This window comes from Eumetopias jubatus, unplaced genomic scaffold (genome assembly GCF_037043125.1).
Source record: "Eumetopias jubatus isolate StellerSeaLion01/CBP00866 unplaced genomic scaffold, mEumJub1_p1.0 scaffold_13, whole genome shotgun sequence".
Lineage (NCBI taxonomy): Eukaryota > Metazoa > Chordata > Mammalia > Carnivora > Otariidae > Eumetopias > Eumetopias jubatus.
Window position 1 is genome coordinate 5,270,325 of NW_028274819.1, and position 17,013 is coordinate 5,287,337.

At 52.1% G+C, this 17,013-nt stretch overlaps 1 protein-coding gene across 2 annotated transcripts; it reads right to left on the bottom strand.

Annotated features, from left to right (window-relative positions):
- Positions 1 to 13,201: 13,201 nt before the first annotated feature.
- LOC114220477 (glutathione S-transferase P-like) lies at positions 13,202 to 16,132 on the bottom strand. 2 transcript variants are annotated; one of them, XM_028118381.1, is made up of 7 exons: positions 16,078 to 16,132; positions 15,735 to 15,770; positions 15,234 to 15,340; positions 15,034 to 15,121; positions 13,775 to 13,878; positions 13,586 to 13,693; positions 13,202 to 13,444 (listed from the first exon to the last, which is right to left on the bottom strand). In XM_028118381.1, the coding sequence occupies exons 1-7, from the start codon at positions 16,124 to 16,126 to the stop codon at positions 13,256 to 13,258; spliced, it is 681 nt and encodes a 226-aa protein (XP_027974182.1). In that variant the 5' UTR covers positions 16,127 to 16,132; the 3' UTR covers positions 13,202 to 13,255. The 2 variants fall into 2 exon arrangements, with proteins under 2 accessions (XP_027974182.1, XP_087873791.1); XM_088017665.1 differs by having other exon boundaries at positions 15,892 to 16,125.
- Between the last annotated feature and the right edge of the window lie 881 nt (positions 16,133 to 17,013).

Here is a 17,013-nt window from a genome sequence, read left to right on the forward strand (position 1 = left end):
GATTATTTCACTTTTGTTTGACTGGGGTTTCCTGTGGCTCGCAACCAAAATCATCCTAACACAAACGGAGTAGAGTGAGCCCTGCCACTCCTGCTCTGGGTGACACCTTTGCTGGCGCCACCAGGTGCTCGTTGGAGTGTGGAGCAATCCACACTGTTAACCCTGGAGCGGGACACCACAGGTGGCAGTGGGGCTTAGGCAGGGACCTCCCGGAGCTTGCCTAAGGGCCGGTATAGAAAACAACTGGAATAAACCAGTTAACAGGTAGCCAGTTTCCCTCCCCAGCCAGGCGGTTCCTTAAGTAACTGGTGAAATGCACTTGGCCCCACCCCCTGGAGTACTCAAGAGGAAGAAAAAAGAAGCTCTTGATAGAACACTGGCCTCTCTTTGCCCAGGCCTCTTGGAAGGCGTATTCACTAGAAGTCCTTGTCAATTGAAAGTCAGAAATTCCAAGCGGAATGCTGCATGGAGTCATGCTGTGTGTTGACTACAAGTGACTTATTTTATCATCTACATTGTAAACCCTAGCCTAGGGGGTTTACTTAGTACGGTTCAGAGAACACCCTCTCCCTGGCTGGAACCGGGAGGAGACAGGACAACACCCTCCGAGTGACAGAGACAGCCCGAAGGAGCTAAGGTCCCCGACACCCCGGAGAGCGGACACCAGCCCTGTCCAGAGGGCACTGGACTTTGAGCTGAGTGAAAAAACCTCCCTCATAGTGGCTGCTGTTCTTTGGAGACTTGGTAACCTCAGTTGAACTTCCATCTAATTAATACCCCAACTGAAGCAAGAATGGGAACTGCAGGGGCGTCTGGGTGGCTGTCGTCTGCCTTCGGCTCGGGTCACGATCCCAGGGTCCTGGGATGGAGCCCCGCATCGGGCTCCCTGCTCCACGGGAAGCCTGCTTCTCCCTCTCCCGCTCCCCCTGCTGTGTTCCCTCTCTCTGCTGTGTCTCTCTGTCAAATAAGTAAATAAAATCTTAAAAAAAAAAAAAAAAAAAGAATGGCAACTGCCGAGACCTAGGAAATGGTTAGGAGGATTTTTTTTTCCAGTCCCTGAAAGCGAATCTGTTTGTGTAAACAATCTTTTTTTTTTTTTAAGTAGTATCTGAGTAGCCGAACTACATGTTGAGCAAATATTTAAAGACGTTGGTTAGAAAGAGGAACATATTCCTAGCCTACCTGTGGCCATATTTCAGAGTCCAACCCTCGATGTCAGAAAGTGTTTGCAGTCTTTAAGATATTTGGTATGGCAATATGACAGAACACCTAAGTGTATGAAAAGTGTTCAGCATCATTAGTCATCAGGGAAAGGCAAATTCAAACAACAACACCCGTTAGATCACCCCCACGCACCCATGAGAAAAATCTGAAGCACTGACAATTCCGAGTGTCAACAAGGACATAGAGCAACAAAAGATTTCATGCACCGCTGGTGGGAGTATTAAAATGGTTCCACCACTCTGGAAAACTGTGTTATCTACTAAAGCTCTATTCCTACGTATATTCTCGTCTGTGTCACCTTGAACAGGTATTTGGTCACACGCTATTCTAGGTGTTCCTGGGAAGGTATTTTTAGGTGAGATTAACATTTCATCAGCAGGCAGTGAGGTCACCCTCCATAATGTAGGTGGGCCTTATCCAATCAGTTGAAGGCCTTTAAGAAAAAAAAAAAAAGACTTGCCTCTTAACTGCCTTCAGACTTGAACTGCAGCATCAAATCTCTCCTGGGTCTCCAGCCAGGAGTTGAGATTTACCAAACTTTCACAATCACGTGAGCCAATTCCTTACTTAAAATAGCCAAAAACTGGAAATATCCCAAGTATCAACCAACGGGGGAATGGAAAAATTAATTGTGGTATGGTCATACATGGAATACTGCCACAAATGAATCCCACAGACATTATGCTAACCAAAAGAAGCCACACAAAAGAACACATGGTATATAACTTCATTTATATGCAATTCGAACACATGCAAATCGAACCTAGGGTGTTAGAAGCCAGAACAGTGGGTACCTTGGAGGGTATTAACTGCAAGAGAGCATGAGGGAAGCTTCTGGGGTACTATCAGTGTTCAGTATCTTGATCTGGTGGTGGCTGCACAGATGTGTATATACGTAAAAGTTCCCTGAGCAGTCCACTTAGGAGCAGTGCACTTTACAGTGTCTATATATCAATAACAATATTTTAAAACCAAATCCCTAAAATTACCAAAAAAAAAAGAAGTTGAGGTAAACTTCTCTGTTTGCTGTGTTGTGTGTTGCCATGCCTTCTATGAAGCAGTAATTCTCCACAGTGCTTGCGGTTTGATGATTCTGGAACATGCCAAGAAAGCTCAGCCAAGTCTCCTGAAACCATTCCTTAATCACAAAGACCCTCTTTTTAGAATTGTTTTCTAGCTCACATGCATTGTGTACAGAAAACACACTCTATGGTTTCAGTCTGCTGAAACGTGTTATTTCTAGTCCTCTACAGGATCAATTTCGTGTGTGTTCCATATGTGCTTGAAAAGTAAGCGTGTTCTGCAGTTGTTTGATGTTTTTATGTTATTCTGATAGTTTTCTCTGTTGAGTCTATCAGTTACTAAGAGAAGTATGTTAAAATATCTCAGTATAGACTGGGAGAAAATATAAATGAAACAAGATTGGCAAATATATACACACACACACAATTGCATTTTTGTCTATTTAACAATTGTAATTCCATCATGTTTTGCTTTATGTAGTTTAAGGCCATGTTACTAGATGCACACAGATTTAGAATTTTTATAACTTCCTGATAAATATTGAACCTTTTCACATGAACAAAATTCTCTCTCTATTTTTTTTTTTAAGTTTTGGGCGCCTGGGTGGCTCAGTCGTTAAGCGTCTGCCTTCGGCTCAGGTCATGGTCCCAGGGTCCTGGGATCGAGCCCGGCATCGGGCTCCCTGCTCGGCGGGAAGCCTGCTTCTCCAGCTCCTACTCCCCCTGCTTGTGTTCCTGCTCTCATTATCTCTGTCTCTGTCAAATAAATAAATAAAATCTTTTTTTTTAAGTTTTTTATGTGTTTTTATTTTTTGCTTGTAAGTGCTGTTGGCCTAATTTAATATAGATGCATTAGCTTTCTTTTAGTTAGTGCCTGTGTGGCATATCTTTTCCATCTTTCTACTTTCAAAGTTTCTATATCCTTAGCTTTAAATGTGTTTCTTGTAAATTGAATATAATTTAATGCTCTTCTGTCATTCTGATGTCCTTTGTCTTTTAACTAGAATATTTGTCTATTTACTTTTTTCACCTAAATTTTTTCTTTCGAGATAACACCTTGCAAACCTATAGCTCAATATCACACTCAGGATATTGACATTGATCCAATCTACTCATCTTGTTCAGATTACCCCAGTTATAGCTGGGCTCGTGTGTGTGTGTGTCTAGTTCTGTACAATGTTATCATCCGTGTAAGTTCATGAATCCATCATCACAGTTAAGACACTCAGCAGTTCTCTCACCCACGGATCACTTACATCACCCTTTTATAACCACGTGCACTTCCCTCCGCCACCTCCCCTCTCCTGTCCTTAATCTCTGGCAACCTTTAATCTGTTCTCCATTTCTATAATTTGATCATATCAAGAATGTTATATAAATGGAATCAAACAGTATGTAACCATTTGGGATTAGCTTTTCTTTCTTTCTTTCTTTTTTTTTTTTCTAACTCAGCACAATGCTCTAGATTTACCCAGGTTGTTTTATACATCAGTGGTTCATTCCTTCTTGTTGCCAAGTTGTAGTCCATGGTCTGGATGTCTGTCTGGGTTATTTCCACTTTGACGCTACTCTAAATAAAATTGCTATAAACATCCATGTACATGTTTTTTTGTGTGTGACTATACATTTACATTTCTTTGGGATAAATGCCCAGGAATGCATTGCTGGGTCACATGGAAATTTGCCTGTTTGGTTTTATAAGAAACTGCCCAGCTGTTTTCCAGTGATTGTACCAATGTATATGCCTACCAGCAGTATACGAGTGATAGTTTCTTCAGATCCTTGCCAGAGTTTGGTGTTGCCACTATTTTTTTTTTTTTTAGCCATTCTGTTAAGTATGTAGTGATATCTCATTGTACTTTTAATCTGCATCTCCCTAGTGGCTAATGAAGTCAAACATCATTTCATGGGCTTATTTTCCAACTGTACATCATCTTCACAAAGATGTCTCTTCATGTCTTTTGCCCATTTTCAAATAGAATTGCTTGGGTTTTTTAACTGTTCAGTTTGAGGGGTCTGTTTTATGTTCCAGGTACTAGTCTCTCACTGGGTAGGTAGTTTGCAATGATCTCCTTCCACCCACGGCTAGTCTTTTCATGCTCTTAATAGGACTTTTTGCAGAGCAAACGTTTTCATTTTTATGAGATCTGACTTATCAATTTTGCCTTTTATGGGTCATGCTTTTAGAGTCACTAAGAAAATCTTAGAATCTAAGAAATCTTCACCTGGCCTAGATTCTGAACATTTTCTCCCATCTGTTGGCCAACGGCAGTCTAATTGTTCCAGCACCATTTGTTGAAAAGGTTCTTTCCTCCATCGAACTGTTTTTTCATCTTTGAAAAAAAAATCAATTGGTGTGGCGCCTGGGTGGCTCGGTTGAGAGTCCGGCTCTTGATCTCAGAGCAGGTCTTATAAATAAATAATTTAAAAAATAAAAAACAAAAAATCAATTGGGCATATCTGTGTGAGTGGTCCATTTACATTTAATGGAATTGCTGTTATATATTTGGGTTCCAATCTGTCTTATTTTTGTGCTATTTTCCTCGTCCTGTTTCTTTTCTTTCTTGCCTTTCTTTTGGATTGATTGGGTGCAGCGTTCCACTTTTCTTCACTACTAGTGTATATGGCGTACTCAGTTTATGTTCACGGAGGGTTACCCTAAAAACTACCAACATATTCACCTTCTTGCTTGCTTGTACCTCTATTCTTTCCACCTGTGCTCATTCATCTTCTGCCTGAAGAGCATCAGTGGTTGATTGCAAACTGACTACAAGTTCTTCCCCTTTTCCTACACATGGCCCCCTGCAATATGAATTTGGTGCTCCTACCATCGAGGCGTAGAGAATTTCTCTACCTCCTGAGTCTGGGCCTGGCCATGTGGCTCGCTTTGGTCAATGGGATGTCAACAAAAGTGGAAGAGGCCACTTGAGCATTGAGGCTTGCCCTGGCCTGCCGCTGCAAACCCTTCCACCACTGCACAATCGAGCTTGGGCTGGCCTCCCAGGAAATAAGGGATCAAGGAGAAAGCCGTCCCTGCCATCTCTAGCCATGGGACATGTGGGAGTGAGGGTGACCTACACCATCAAGCCCCCATTGAGTCAGCCCAGAGCAGAGGAGCCACCAGGCCAACCCAAGAAATAAGACATATGAATTATTTTAAGCCACTGCACATTGGGATGGTTTGTTATGTAGCAAATAACAGATATGGTCACTTCCAGTGACACCAGCAAACAGAGAGGAAGTCTTTCTTTTGGGAGGCAGGGCTGGAACTGTACACATACGTAAAAATTAATGGAGCAGTATACTTAAGTGTACCTACTGTATGTACGTTGCAGCTCAGTTAAAAAGTGGGAACAGAAAAAGACAATAAAAGGGTGATCCCTTCTCTCTAAACGTTTCTAGTCGAATGGTAAGGAAACAGACATCAGCGAGCATTCCTGCACAAAACCAAATGTGCCCTTGGAACCTGGAGGCCCAGAAGTGCTTTGGACACATAGAGGGGGAGACATGGGGCCACTCCCCGGAGAAACGGTACAAACCACTGGTTTGCAAAGGGACACTCCACTTTCCACACCTTGACCCGAGTGAATGCTGAGCAGCTGCAGCTTCAAAACAGCTCAGGCCAGCTCCAGGCTGCGGGCAACAGCCCTCACTGCAAGGCAGGGAGGCGTCCAGATCGGAGGGCCTCAGGCTAGTCCTGGAAGAATGGCGCTGGGTGAGAAAAGATCTAGAGGCAGAGGGAGCAGCGTGCAGGGAGACAGCTGTCCCGCACAGTGGAAGCAAGAGCAGGTGCTGAAGATACAGATCTAGAGGGACCATCATGGAGGGCTCAGATGCAAAACTTAAATAAATAAATAAATAAATAAATAAATAAATAAATAAATACATGGACTGTGCCTGATACACATAAGGGAAAACTACCCAAGCAATTTGTGAGGGTTAATTTTATCAGTCAACTTGACTGGGCCAAGGGACGTCCAGATTACTGGCTAAACATTATTTCTGGGTGTGCCGATGAGAGTGTTTAGCAGAGAGATTAACATTTGAATCGGTGGACAGAGTAAAGCAGATGGCCCTCCCCAGTGTGGGTGGGCCTCATCTAATCTGTTGAGGGACTAAATAAAACGAAAAGGCAGAGGAAAGTTGAATTCACTCTCTGCCTGATTGTTGAGCTGGTGTATTGGTGTTCTCCTGCCCTCAGCCTTCCCTGGTCTCAGGCCTTCAGACCTAGACCAGAATCTTCCTCAGCTCTCTGGCTCTCAAGCCTTCAGACCCCACCACCGGCTCTCCTGGGGCTCCAGCTTGCAGACGGCAGACTGGGGGACTTCTCAGCCTCCAGAATCCTGTGAGCCAATCCCTTATGATAAACCTCTTTACAGATAGATAGATGTAGATGTAGACATAAATATATATATATGTAAATCTATAGGTAAAGATACTCATATTGGTTTTGTTTCTCTGGAGAACCCTAATACGCTACTTAAGCAAATCACATATCAAGGCCTGGGTCTGAAAAGGTAGTTTTTTGACCTGTTTGATGTGATTAGAAAAATCACTTTCATTTTGATTCTTTAAGATTTTATTTAGTTTAAATTCAATTTAATATAGTGTGTTATTAATTTCAGAGGTAGAATTTAGTGATTCATCACTTGCATATCACACCCAGTGCTCATTACATCACATACCCTCCTTAATGCCCATCATCCAGTTACCCCATCCCCCCCACCCATCTCCCCGCCAGCAAGCCTCAGTTTGTTTCCTAGAGTTAAGAGTCTCTTACAGTTTGCATCCCTCTCTGTTTTCATCTTATTTTATTTTTCCTTCCCTTCCCTTATGTTCATGTTTTGTTTCTTACATTCTACATATATGAGTGAAATCATGGTATTTGCCTTTCTCTGACTAATTTATTTCGCTTAGCATAATACCCTCTAGTTACATCCACGTCATGGCAAATGACAAGATTTCAATTTTTTGATGGCTGTGTAATATTCCATTGTATATATATCCCACATCTTCTTTATCCAGTCATCTGTCGATGGACATCTGGGTTCTTTCCATAGTTTGGCTATTGTGGACATTGCTGCTATAAACATTGGGGTGCATGTGCCCCTTTGAATCACTGTTTGTATCCTTTGGATAAATACCTAGTTATTTTATTTCATTTTTTGAGAGAGAGAGCGAGCAAGAGAGTGTAAGCAGGGGAGGCACATAGGAAGAAAGAGAGAATCCCAAGCAGGCTCTGCGCTCAAAGCTAATGGTGATGATAAGATCTGCAAAGCTGGGTACTTAAATTTTGTCAGCCGTTTACTGGGCACTTGTCAGGCGCTGGGCACTGCGCTGAGTGTTTTGGGGTGGTTGTCTTGTTTGGGTGTCTTGCTGAGGATCACACAGCCAATGAGGGACAGAGTTGGGACCTGAAGTTGAGCTCATCACCTGTTCTCTTAACCTCCAGGTCTCCTGTCTCTTCAACATAAACAAGGGGCGTGGGGAAGATGCATTGCTGGAATGCCCATCATCAGTGCTCGGCCACACTGGCTTCGGGAATCAAGAACATCAGAATCAGAAGGATGTGCCCTCGTCCCAAGCACTGACCAACAGCCTTGCTGAGTGGCCTCGGAGAAGACAACACGCCTCCACCAAAAGAACCAGAAAGCCTCTGGAAAATAGCTCAGGAGACCTCAGAGCACCTGCCTTGCGATGTGAGCCCGGAACACTTTCTGCCTCGCATTGCGGCCATATGGTGTTGGCTTGGTCCTGACTTGATACTAATTATCTATCACTGCCTAACAAATCACATCAAAATTTAGCCACTTAAAACAACTAGCATTTATTAGCTCTGTCTCTGAGTCAGAAATTCGGGAGTAGTTTGGCTGGGTGGTTGTCGCATGAGGTCTCTGTTTTTAAATTTAGCTTAAATTCTTCTTATTTAGGTATGGCAAGGCCAACAGATAAGGAAGCAATTGTCAGTTGAAAAGGTAGTTTGTTAGTCACACATCCCAAACAAGCAGAAGGACAGAGTGGAGCTGGCCTTCCGGGAGCTGGAACCAGGGACCTAAAAAAAAAACTCCTTCCTGGGCGCCTGGGTGGTTCAGATAGTTAAGCATCTGCCTTCGGCTCAGGTCATGGTCCCAGGGTCCTGGGATCGAGTCCCACATCGGGCCCCCTGCGGGGAGCCTGCTTCTCCCTCTGCTTCTCTCTCTCCGTCTCTCATGAATAAATAAATAAAATCTTTAAAAAAAAAAAACTCCTTCCTTCCCTCCCTCCCCCTTTCCCCGCCCCCCCCCACACACACACGAGTCACTTTCTCTGTGCATGGCTCCACTCTCAGCTATAACCAACCCCAGTCTGCTCTGAATTCACATCCTTGCAGCCTCTTGAACAGAAAAGAAAATTCTGGCCTCCGACGGAGCCCCTGGCGCCTGGCCAGCAGCTGTCTGGGATGGGTCAGGGGAGGACCCTGATGGACCCAGCCCCGTTCACGTGCTCCCCCAAGCCCTGGGCCTGGGTCACAGGGGTCCGGAGGACAAGACCCGCTAGCAGCAGGGGGTGGTGGGGGCTGGGAGGTGTGCAGGAAGAGAAGCACAGGGACATCGCCAGCCTGCAGCTGGGCGGCCATCCCAGTGTGCGCGCCGAAGTCGGAGCTGCCCTGTTTTGGAAACAACAGGAAAAAAGCAACTGCTCCAAACTCTCAAAATGGTGACTTTTCACAGATGTGGCCTCATCAGTAGGTCTAGTCCAAGACAAGCATACTGAGCCTGAATCTTCAAGAAGCCACCTTCTCCTTGTTGACACACCGTCAAGCCAGAATCCAGTCTTGCTGACCAGGCAGATGATGGGTGGGCCAAACAGCTTCATTTTATTTTCTCCCCTGGGCGCTGCTCTTAAGAACAAGGCTCGTGAAAGTAAGTCGAAGAGGCAGCAAGCAAAGCTCATGCCCCCAGGATCCTGGGCTAGTTTCCTGATCTTGTGGGCGATCCCATGTGGAGATAAAAAGGCTTCCCCCTCAACCTGTCTGAAGTCCTCCAACGGGAAGATTCGAGCTCAAGTGTCGTTTTGTTGCCAAAAACACCTCCCAAACACTTGGCATTTTGCGGGGAGGGGTGATAAATGTTTCTGTAGGTTCCCTGAGAGGAGACCTCTGTCTGCACACACTCACCCCGATTCCAAATCCACACGGACGCAGAGCAGCATGGAAGCCAACAGCAAAGCAGGCCAGGCGTGGGCAGGACCCAGGCCCTTGCTCATTAAAATCTCTGTGGCTTTGACGTGATTTCAATCAGGATATTTAACTAACACGAACATTTTAAAAACCACTTCATTGACTCCTGGATGCGTCCAGAGCCCATTGGAGAGCATTTTCTGGGGCTGTTTGGGAAAGAATGTAGGCATGCTGCTTAGCTCTGACCTGTTTGTTTTCTCATCTGTAAAATGGAGGCTTTAAGACCTGCCAAGTGTCTGGCTACAGGAGGTGCCTGGTAAAACAGTGGGGCACTTTGTGACCAGCGGGATGACAGAAGAAATAGGCCTGTAGAGGATTGGCCGCTTGTCCCTGGCTGCGGCATGGGGTAAGGGTTCCAGGGTCCCAGGGTCCCAGACCAGGGTAGGGAGAGTCCTCAGGCACCCACAAGGCGGGGTAGGGAAGAGGCATGGGGTGGGGGGGTTGTGGTGGAAGGAAGCCCAAGTCAGAGTCATCTGGGAACCCTAACAGAGCTGGGAGAAAGTGGTGGAGGCGGGATGCAGGGTTGGAACCAAAGGCAGTGTTGCTGGGCGGGGGGGGGCGGCGGGTGAGACCCACAAGCTGAGACCTGAACCCAAGACCCTGAAGCGGCCTCGAGACGTACCCCGGAGGTCTGGGGTCACTCCCTGCACCCCTCATCCCCACCCTCCCAGAGCTGCCTTAGGGGAACTGACAACAGCCCCCTGGATGCCACCCCACCTGAGTCAGTGGCAGCTCCTTGAGGACCGGGACCCCCGGGAGAACTGGAGCTTTTATTCTAACCAGTGGGGAGCAAGCCCAGTCAGCAGTCCCTGAACGTTCCAGTCTTCAAATGGGAACTAGCCCCACTTCTGCCCCTGACGGGCTGGAAGCCCAACCTTCCTCTTAGGGTTCCTGTCCCCCCATATAATTAGAGGGGTCACCAGCGTTACCAAGCCCCTGCGGGTAACTGCAGTCAAGCTGTGCCAGGATATAAAAAAATCGTGGCTCAAGCCTCCTATAGCAGAGTCATTCCAAGGATAGGCTGTGGGGCCGGAGTTCAAATCCTGCCGTGGTCTCTTAACCAGCTGTCTGTCCTTGGGCGGGTTACTTCACCTCTCTGGGCCTCAAAGTCATCTGTAAAATGGGGATATTAGTAGCATCTACTAGGCGGGTTCTCCTGTGAAAACTAAATGAGTTAATATATGGGAAGCGCTTGGGACATTGCTTGGAGAAAGCTCCACCTTGGGGGGGGTCACTTGTCACTTCTCCAGCTGGAGGGGCTCCCAGCCTCTCCCCAGCTGCCCAAACGGGGGCCCTGCCACTGCCCAGGGTCCCTCCTCCTCCTGGCTGCAGGGAGCCTCTTCCATCCATCTCCTTGGGTCCACAGAGCTGCACAATCAAAATGCCCAGCCCAGTCACCCCAAAGAAGTTGGAAGCTGTTGGTCACACGAAGCTTTCAAAAGAGCAACTTTCCTCCTGCTGCCTTGGGACCCACAGGATGCCCGACGGTCCCCCGTGGCTGTTCTGTGGCCTCCTTACGGCCACTGTCAAGCCTGCCCGAGCCGTGAACCACCACAGCCCAAGGGTTCTGCGCTCCCCACCGCAAGCCACTGGCCGCGGCTGCCTGCCCCGCTCACACCAGGCAGGGTTGCGAGCTGAACACGCTCTGGGGGAGGCTAAGAGCAGACAGGGCACTGAGGAGGCGCACAGGCCTCAGCCCTGCCCTGCAGGCGCCCCGGGCAGGCTCATGATGCGAGCAGGACCACAGACTCTGCCCCCAAGCCAGTGGGAGCTTCTGGGTCCCATCCCTGTCCTCCTCTCGGGGACGGATGGGCCCGTCCTGGTGCATTCCACGCAAAGACGCCCGCGGTCCTCTAGAAACCCAAACTGCCAGCCAGCCCCCCAAATCCGAAGCACACAAGACCCTCCGCACGAGGCCTCTGCTTGAAGTCCGTTGAGCACAGGCTCCTCTAAGGGGCAGCCAGGCCTCCAGGAGCCTGGGAGTGTCATAACCACCTTGCTCTGCGAACCCCTCTCCGGGCCTGCTTCCCCATCTGTAGGGTGAGGGTATTGGGTTCCATGACTCCCACGGCCTCCTGAGCACTGGGGCTGCTCTTCTTCCATGTCTTCTTTCAAGTCATCTTCCTGATCAAGGTGGAGCCTGCAGTGGCTCCCCAGGGCCCTGGGGTCAACTCCTAGTCCTCGCTGTGGCGGGCAAGGCCTCCACAGGGGAGGCCAGTGTCCCCGCCCACTCCCCCGGGCGCCTCAGCTAGCGTCCGGCTCCTGCCGACTCCTGGGTCCCTCCTGCTCTCCCCTCTGGCCCTCAAGTCTCCCTCACTTCTCGCCGGGGACCACCCCTGAGAAGCCTGGGAGTCTCTCAGACTGGGTTTCAACCCTGCCTCTCCCGTCTGAGCCGTGTGGCCTCGGACAAGTCGACTTACTGCCTCACTCCTGTCCTGAGTTTGGATTTCCTCCCTTGAGGGGGTTAGATGAGATAACTAAGTCCCCACACGGGGCCAGCACGGTGGCGGGGGGTCGGGGCACCAGGCCTGTGAACTCAGGCAGGCCTCTGACGGAGACTCCCGTCAGACCGACCGGGCTCATGCGAGGGCTGGCTCGCTGCCAAAGCGGTCTGCCCTTGCTGGCGTTGGCACATGTATTCCCACGGGTGAAGTGGATTCAGCCGCCTCACCCAGGGCCAGGGGGACAGAAAGGAGCCAGATCTGATCTCTGACCTCACAGGAGGGCGGCTGGAGGGGAGACAACTGGGCAGGCCAGGACGCCCCCGGAGTGGAGCCGGTGGGCGGGGCAGCGAGCGGGCCAGGAGTGCTGGCGGGGAGCGCAGGGACCAAGGCAGGGAGGGGCCGCAGGTGAACTGGGCAGGGCAGGCGGGGGAATGTTCTGGAGGGTGGAGAGTCCTACGCGGGAAGGCCTGGCAGTCTCATCAGGCTGAGGACTTTGTCCGCAGGGCAGCAAGGAGTGCCTGGCAGGGTTGTGCTAGGAATGCCAGGCAGTCTGGAACTGTCCGACTCCACCTTGCTCCATGAGCTCATAGGAGGTGCAGGCCAGCTGGGGGAGCCAAGCAGGGGGCGGCCACAGCTTTTCAGGACGGGGAGATGGGCTAGGACTGGGCAGGTGGCAGGACACTCCCACCGGCGGCCGACAGGGGCTCTCCGGAGCTGAGGGGGATCGTGCATCCTCCTTCGGTCCCCAAGCAGCCGGGCCACCAGGAGCTCCAGGCTTGCCTTCAGCCACACACCTGCTGGGCCCTGCTGGCCATCTGCCGCACCAACCTGGGGGTGACCCCTGGTACCACCCGAGAATGCGCCACACTGATGCTCGTGTGAAGCCCCCGAGGGTATGCGTCACTTCCTAGGGTCCATGTGTGCATAGCCTCTGACCGTGAGCCCACGCTGTGGCTCTCTCAGATGTCAGCGACTGTTCGCCACATTCACGGCTGCCCTTCTCTCAGACTGACGGGGTTCCCTAGGTGGCGGTCATCACGCCTGCCCCTGGTGAGGGCACCTCCCTCCTGCAGAAGTCCTCTGGGGTGGATCCTTAAGGCTTAGAGTCTCATCTTCCTGTCTGGATCTGGAACTGCTCTGTCTCCTGGCAGATTAGTTCTCCAGGCGCCTAATTCTGTTCCAGGGCCCGGACGCCCAGCCCGACCCTCGTCCTCCCAAGGCAGCCTGGGAAGGGGCAGGGGGTCCCCTGTGCCCTCCAGCCCCTCAGGGACCACAGCACAGCTTTCCTCTCTTGGTGTTTATTGGTTCTAAAGGCCAGGCTTTCTCCCAGGGGAGGCTGAAGGGGCTCATATCTTTTGGGCTCCGTGGACAGGGCGGTTCACGTGCTCGGGGGAGGCCAGGTAGGCCTTGAGCTTGGGCCGGGCGCTGAGGCGCGCCACATAGGCCAAGAGCAGGGGGTGGGAGTCCAAGCAGCCAGGGGCCAGGACCTGGTGATTCAGCAATAGGTCCAGCAGGTTGTAGTCGGCGAAGGAGATCTGCAGGGCAGAGGTCAGAAGAGGAGGGGCCGCAGGGAGCCAGGACCCTGGCTGCTCCAGCGAACCTGCCGTGGCTCCCCTCTGGGCCTCAGCGTGCCCTTCTGAGAAATGGATCTACCACGGGCCGGACCCAGCACTCACCTGGTCACCCACCAGGAAGGCCTGGCCCTCCTGGTTCTGGATCAGCAGGGTCTCAAAAGGCTTCAGGTGCCCCGGCAGCTCCTGAAAATACTTGGCCTTGCCCTCCTCCTGTCAAGGGCAGTGATTCAGTGGCAGCCCCCAGCATGCCTGGCCAGGGTGACCTCCCGGGCCCCGGCCCTGAGTGCTTACGTAGCTCCGATAGATGAGCTGGCTGCAGTGCCTACGGATGTCCTCCACGCCGTCGTTCACCATGTCCACCAGCGCCGCCTCCCGCGCGTCTTTGCCGTAGAGCCCTGGGTCAGCAGCCAGGCAGTGGGTCAGGTTCAGGGCTCAGGCTGGGGTGCCCAGGCCCCTCGACTGGGAGGGCCCGCTCTGCCCAGCCCCGCTGCTCCCATTTCCAAATGGGGCTCTCAGTCGGTTGGGTGACCGACTCTTGATTTCAGCTTGGGCCGTGATCTGGGGGTCCTGGGATGGGGCCCTGAATAGGGCTCTGAGCTCAGCGTGGAGTCTGCTTCTCCCTCCTCCTCCCTCTCTGCCCCTCCCACCGCTTGCAAGCACCAGCTTGCTCTAGCTCGCGCACTCTCTCAAATAAATAAATAAAATCTTAAAAAAAAAAAAAAAAGCCCAAGGGGACATGCCCAGCTGAGGACCATGCCCCTTCTCAGTCACATCCTAAGTCCCGTCCTGAGACTCAGGAATTCCCTGCCCAAATGGCCCCAAGCTCCCCCCGCCCCCAGATCCATCCCCGTGCAAGGGCGAACCAAGCCTCTGGTGCGCGTGCCCTGGGCTGGAGGGGCAGCTGCGTGCGGAGCCCGGACAGCACTGAGCCGTGGACACTGGTGTCCCTCTGCAGCGCAGGACGGCACAGGGGCAGGACGAGGTGGCAAGCCATAGTCAGAGGCCTTCGTCCTCCTGCCCTGGGTCCCACAGAAGTCAGGGTAGGCTTGGCCTGGCTGCCACCACGACTTCTCTGTCCCCTTCCCTGATTGCCACATCCTCCTGGGACCCAGAGCTGGTCTAGACCCCCCAAAGTTAGCCAAAAAAGAGGCAGCTACCTCTCTCAGCCATGTTCCTGCCACCATTATAACAAGGCCACAGGCTTGCTCACTGCGAGCATGGGTTTTCTGGATTCAAAAGAGGCCAAAACAGGAAAAAATGGGCAGGAGGCTTACTGTGAAGCCCCTGGACACACCTGCAGCGGCCTCTAGCCTACACCAGCACATATGTGGGAGCTGGCGGCCTCCTCGGAGTTGTCCTCCGGGAAACGGGCACAGTGAACGCATCTGGCACCAGCTGGCTGGCAGAGCCCTCCTAACCCAGGCCCTGCCCCTTCTTTTAGGGTCATCTGGCCTGTCCTCCACGCGGGAGGACTTCTGGTTCTCAGGACATCCAAGTGGGACCCATCGGGTACTCTGCAGGACCGGACTGCCCACGACCTCAGAACTCACCAAAGGAGCGGCCCAGGTGTCGCAGGATGGCATTGGACTGGTACAGGGTGAGGTCTCCGTCCTGGAACTTGGGGAGCTGCCCATACAGCTGGGGGGGCGTGGCAAGGGTCAGTAAGAGATGCTGAGCTCAGCTGCCCCCCACCCTAGTTTCGCCCCGCAAAGGCCCAGCACCTGCCCCCTGCCAGGGCGCAGTCACTCACACAGGAGGCCTTGAGCGGGCCCTGCAGCCAGCTCTCCTTGGTCACCACCTCCTCCTTCCAGCTCTGGCCCTGGTCAGCCAGCAGCAGGCGCACGGCCTCGCAGCGCCCTGGGGGAGGGGAGAACAGGGTGGTGGGACGTGTGCAGAGACCCCAGCCTCACAGCGCCCTGGGGAGGGGGTCAGGAGTGTGGGGACCGGACAGAAGCTTCAGAGCCTCCTGAAGAGATAAACCACGGAGAAACAGTGGAGACCGTGGAGAGGGAGACAGGCAGAGACCCCAGGCCATGGTGCCCCAGGACGCGGACAGAGTGCAGCCAGGAGACCGAGAGGATGCGGCCCTGGGAAAGCCGGACCTGGCCCCGCCCCCGCCCTCCCGGCCCCGCCCCACGACCCGAGACGCCTTGTCCAGACTCCGGCCCCGGCGGGACCCCAGGGAGCCGCCCGCGCGGGCGGCCTGACTCCGCCTGTGCCCTTCGCCCTCCTGAAGGAGCAGGGCCCGCACCTCGGGTGGGGAAGTAGACGATGGTGTAGGGCGGCACTAGGAGAGAAAAACAGGGCGTGAAAGAGGACCCCCCCCCCCCACGGAGCTGCACCGAGAAGGGGGTGGCTCAGCCTGGGTCCCGCCCCCCCCCCCCCAGCGTGGTCGAGACCCTACTCACTAGGTCTCGGTGACGTGGAAGAGCAAGCAGGAGGAAGTGGCTGGTGAGCCCAGTGGTCTTATATTTATGGTCTGTTCCACACCCCACCCCCCTTCTCGCCCCACCCAGGAATGCGCCAGAGTCCCTGAGCAGAGCTTGGCCCTGGGCAAGGCTGGGTGTGGCGGGGGCAGGGCCGGACAGGCTCACCTTCACCTCTGCGCGGTGTACTCTGCCTGAAGGGTACTGACTTCAGCATCACACAGCCACTACCAGCATCCAGGCCACACCCAAACCCACAGAACTGCTCAGGGCCCCCGGAGGGCGGGGTCTGAGTCCCCAGCTAGCTGCTGGGTCCCCAGCACCAGTGCACAGTAGGTGCTCCTTAAATGCTTCTTGCATGAATGAGTGCAATTTCGATAGGCATATCCATTTACACCTCCTCTCTCCGGAATAATAATTATGGCAAACCCTTAGGGGCTGAGGACTGTGTTGAGAACTTTATATAGATTACAACCCGAGGACTTGGTATTGTTCTGATCCTCATTCTACAGAGGAGGAACTGAAGCCCAGAAAGGTTAAGTGACTTGCTCAAGGTCACACAGCTAGGAAACAGGCCTTAAAGCCAGGGCTGGCTAGCTTCAGGGGCCTCACTTTTAACCCTCAGTCTTTGTTCTACAAACCCTTGTTATCTCCAAACCACGTTTTGTCTGAGTCTAAATGCTAACGCACTTTTCAAATCCAACCGGACCTGGGGGCATGGGTGGATGGAACGATAGACAGACCGAAATGGGCAGGACCTCCTGGGCCTGAGGGGGCTGTGTTCTTCCAGGCAGAGCCCAGTGCCTGCTTCCCTGCGGGGCCGTATTGATGGCACCCCCAGCCCACTTCTGGCTGCCCCTTCCTGGGTGGGGCAGGGGTTGAGGGGTGTCTCAGTGGGGGGGGTGGTCTTCCCCGGGAACTGGAGCCTGACTGAACCAGACACCTCTCAGCCAGTTTTTCCTGTCAGAACCACCAGGAGAGAGGAAGGTATCTTTCCCTGGTGCAGTACCTACCTAAAGCCTGGGGGGAAAACCCAAAACATGCCTAATCAGGAGCATCCCTTAGCCTCATTTGAGCCCACAGCTGCCTGGGGCTGGGAGGGGT

Bases quoted from the DNA above. Each gene is read 5' to 3' on its own strand.
- LOC114220477 (XM_028118381.1), bottom strand. From the start codon at position 16,126: ATGCTGAAGTCAGTACCCTTCAGGCAGAGTACACCGCGCAGAGGTGAA. The intron at 15,771-16,077 runs GTGAGCCTGTCC...TTTCTCTCCTAG, and splicing joins TACACCGCGCAGAGGTGAAG to TGCCGCCCTACACCATCGTC. The intron at 13,879-15,033 runs GTGAGTTCTGAG...CTGCTGACCCAG, and splicing joins ACACCTGGGCCGCTCCTTTG to GGCTCTACGGCAAAGACGCG.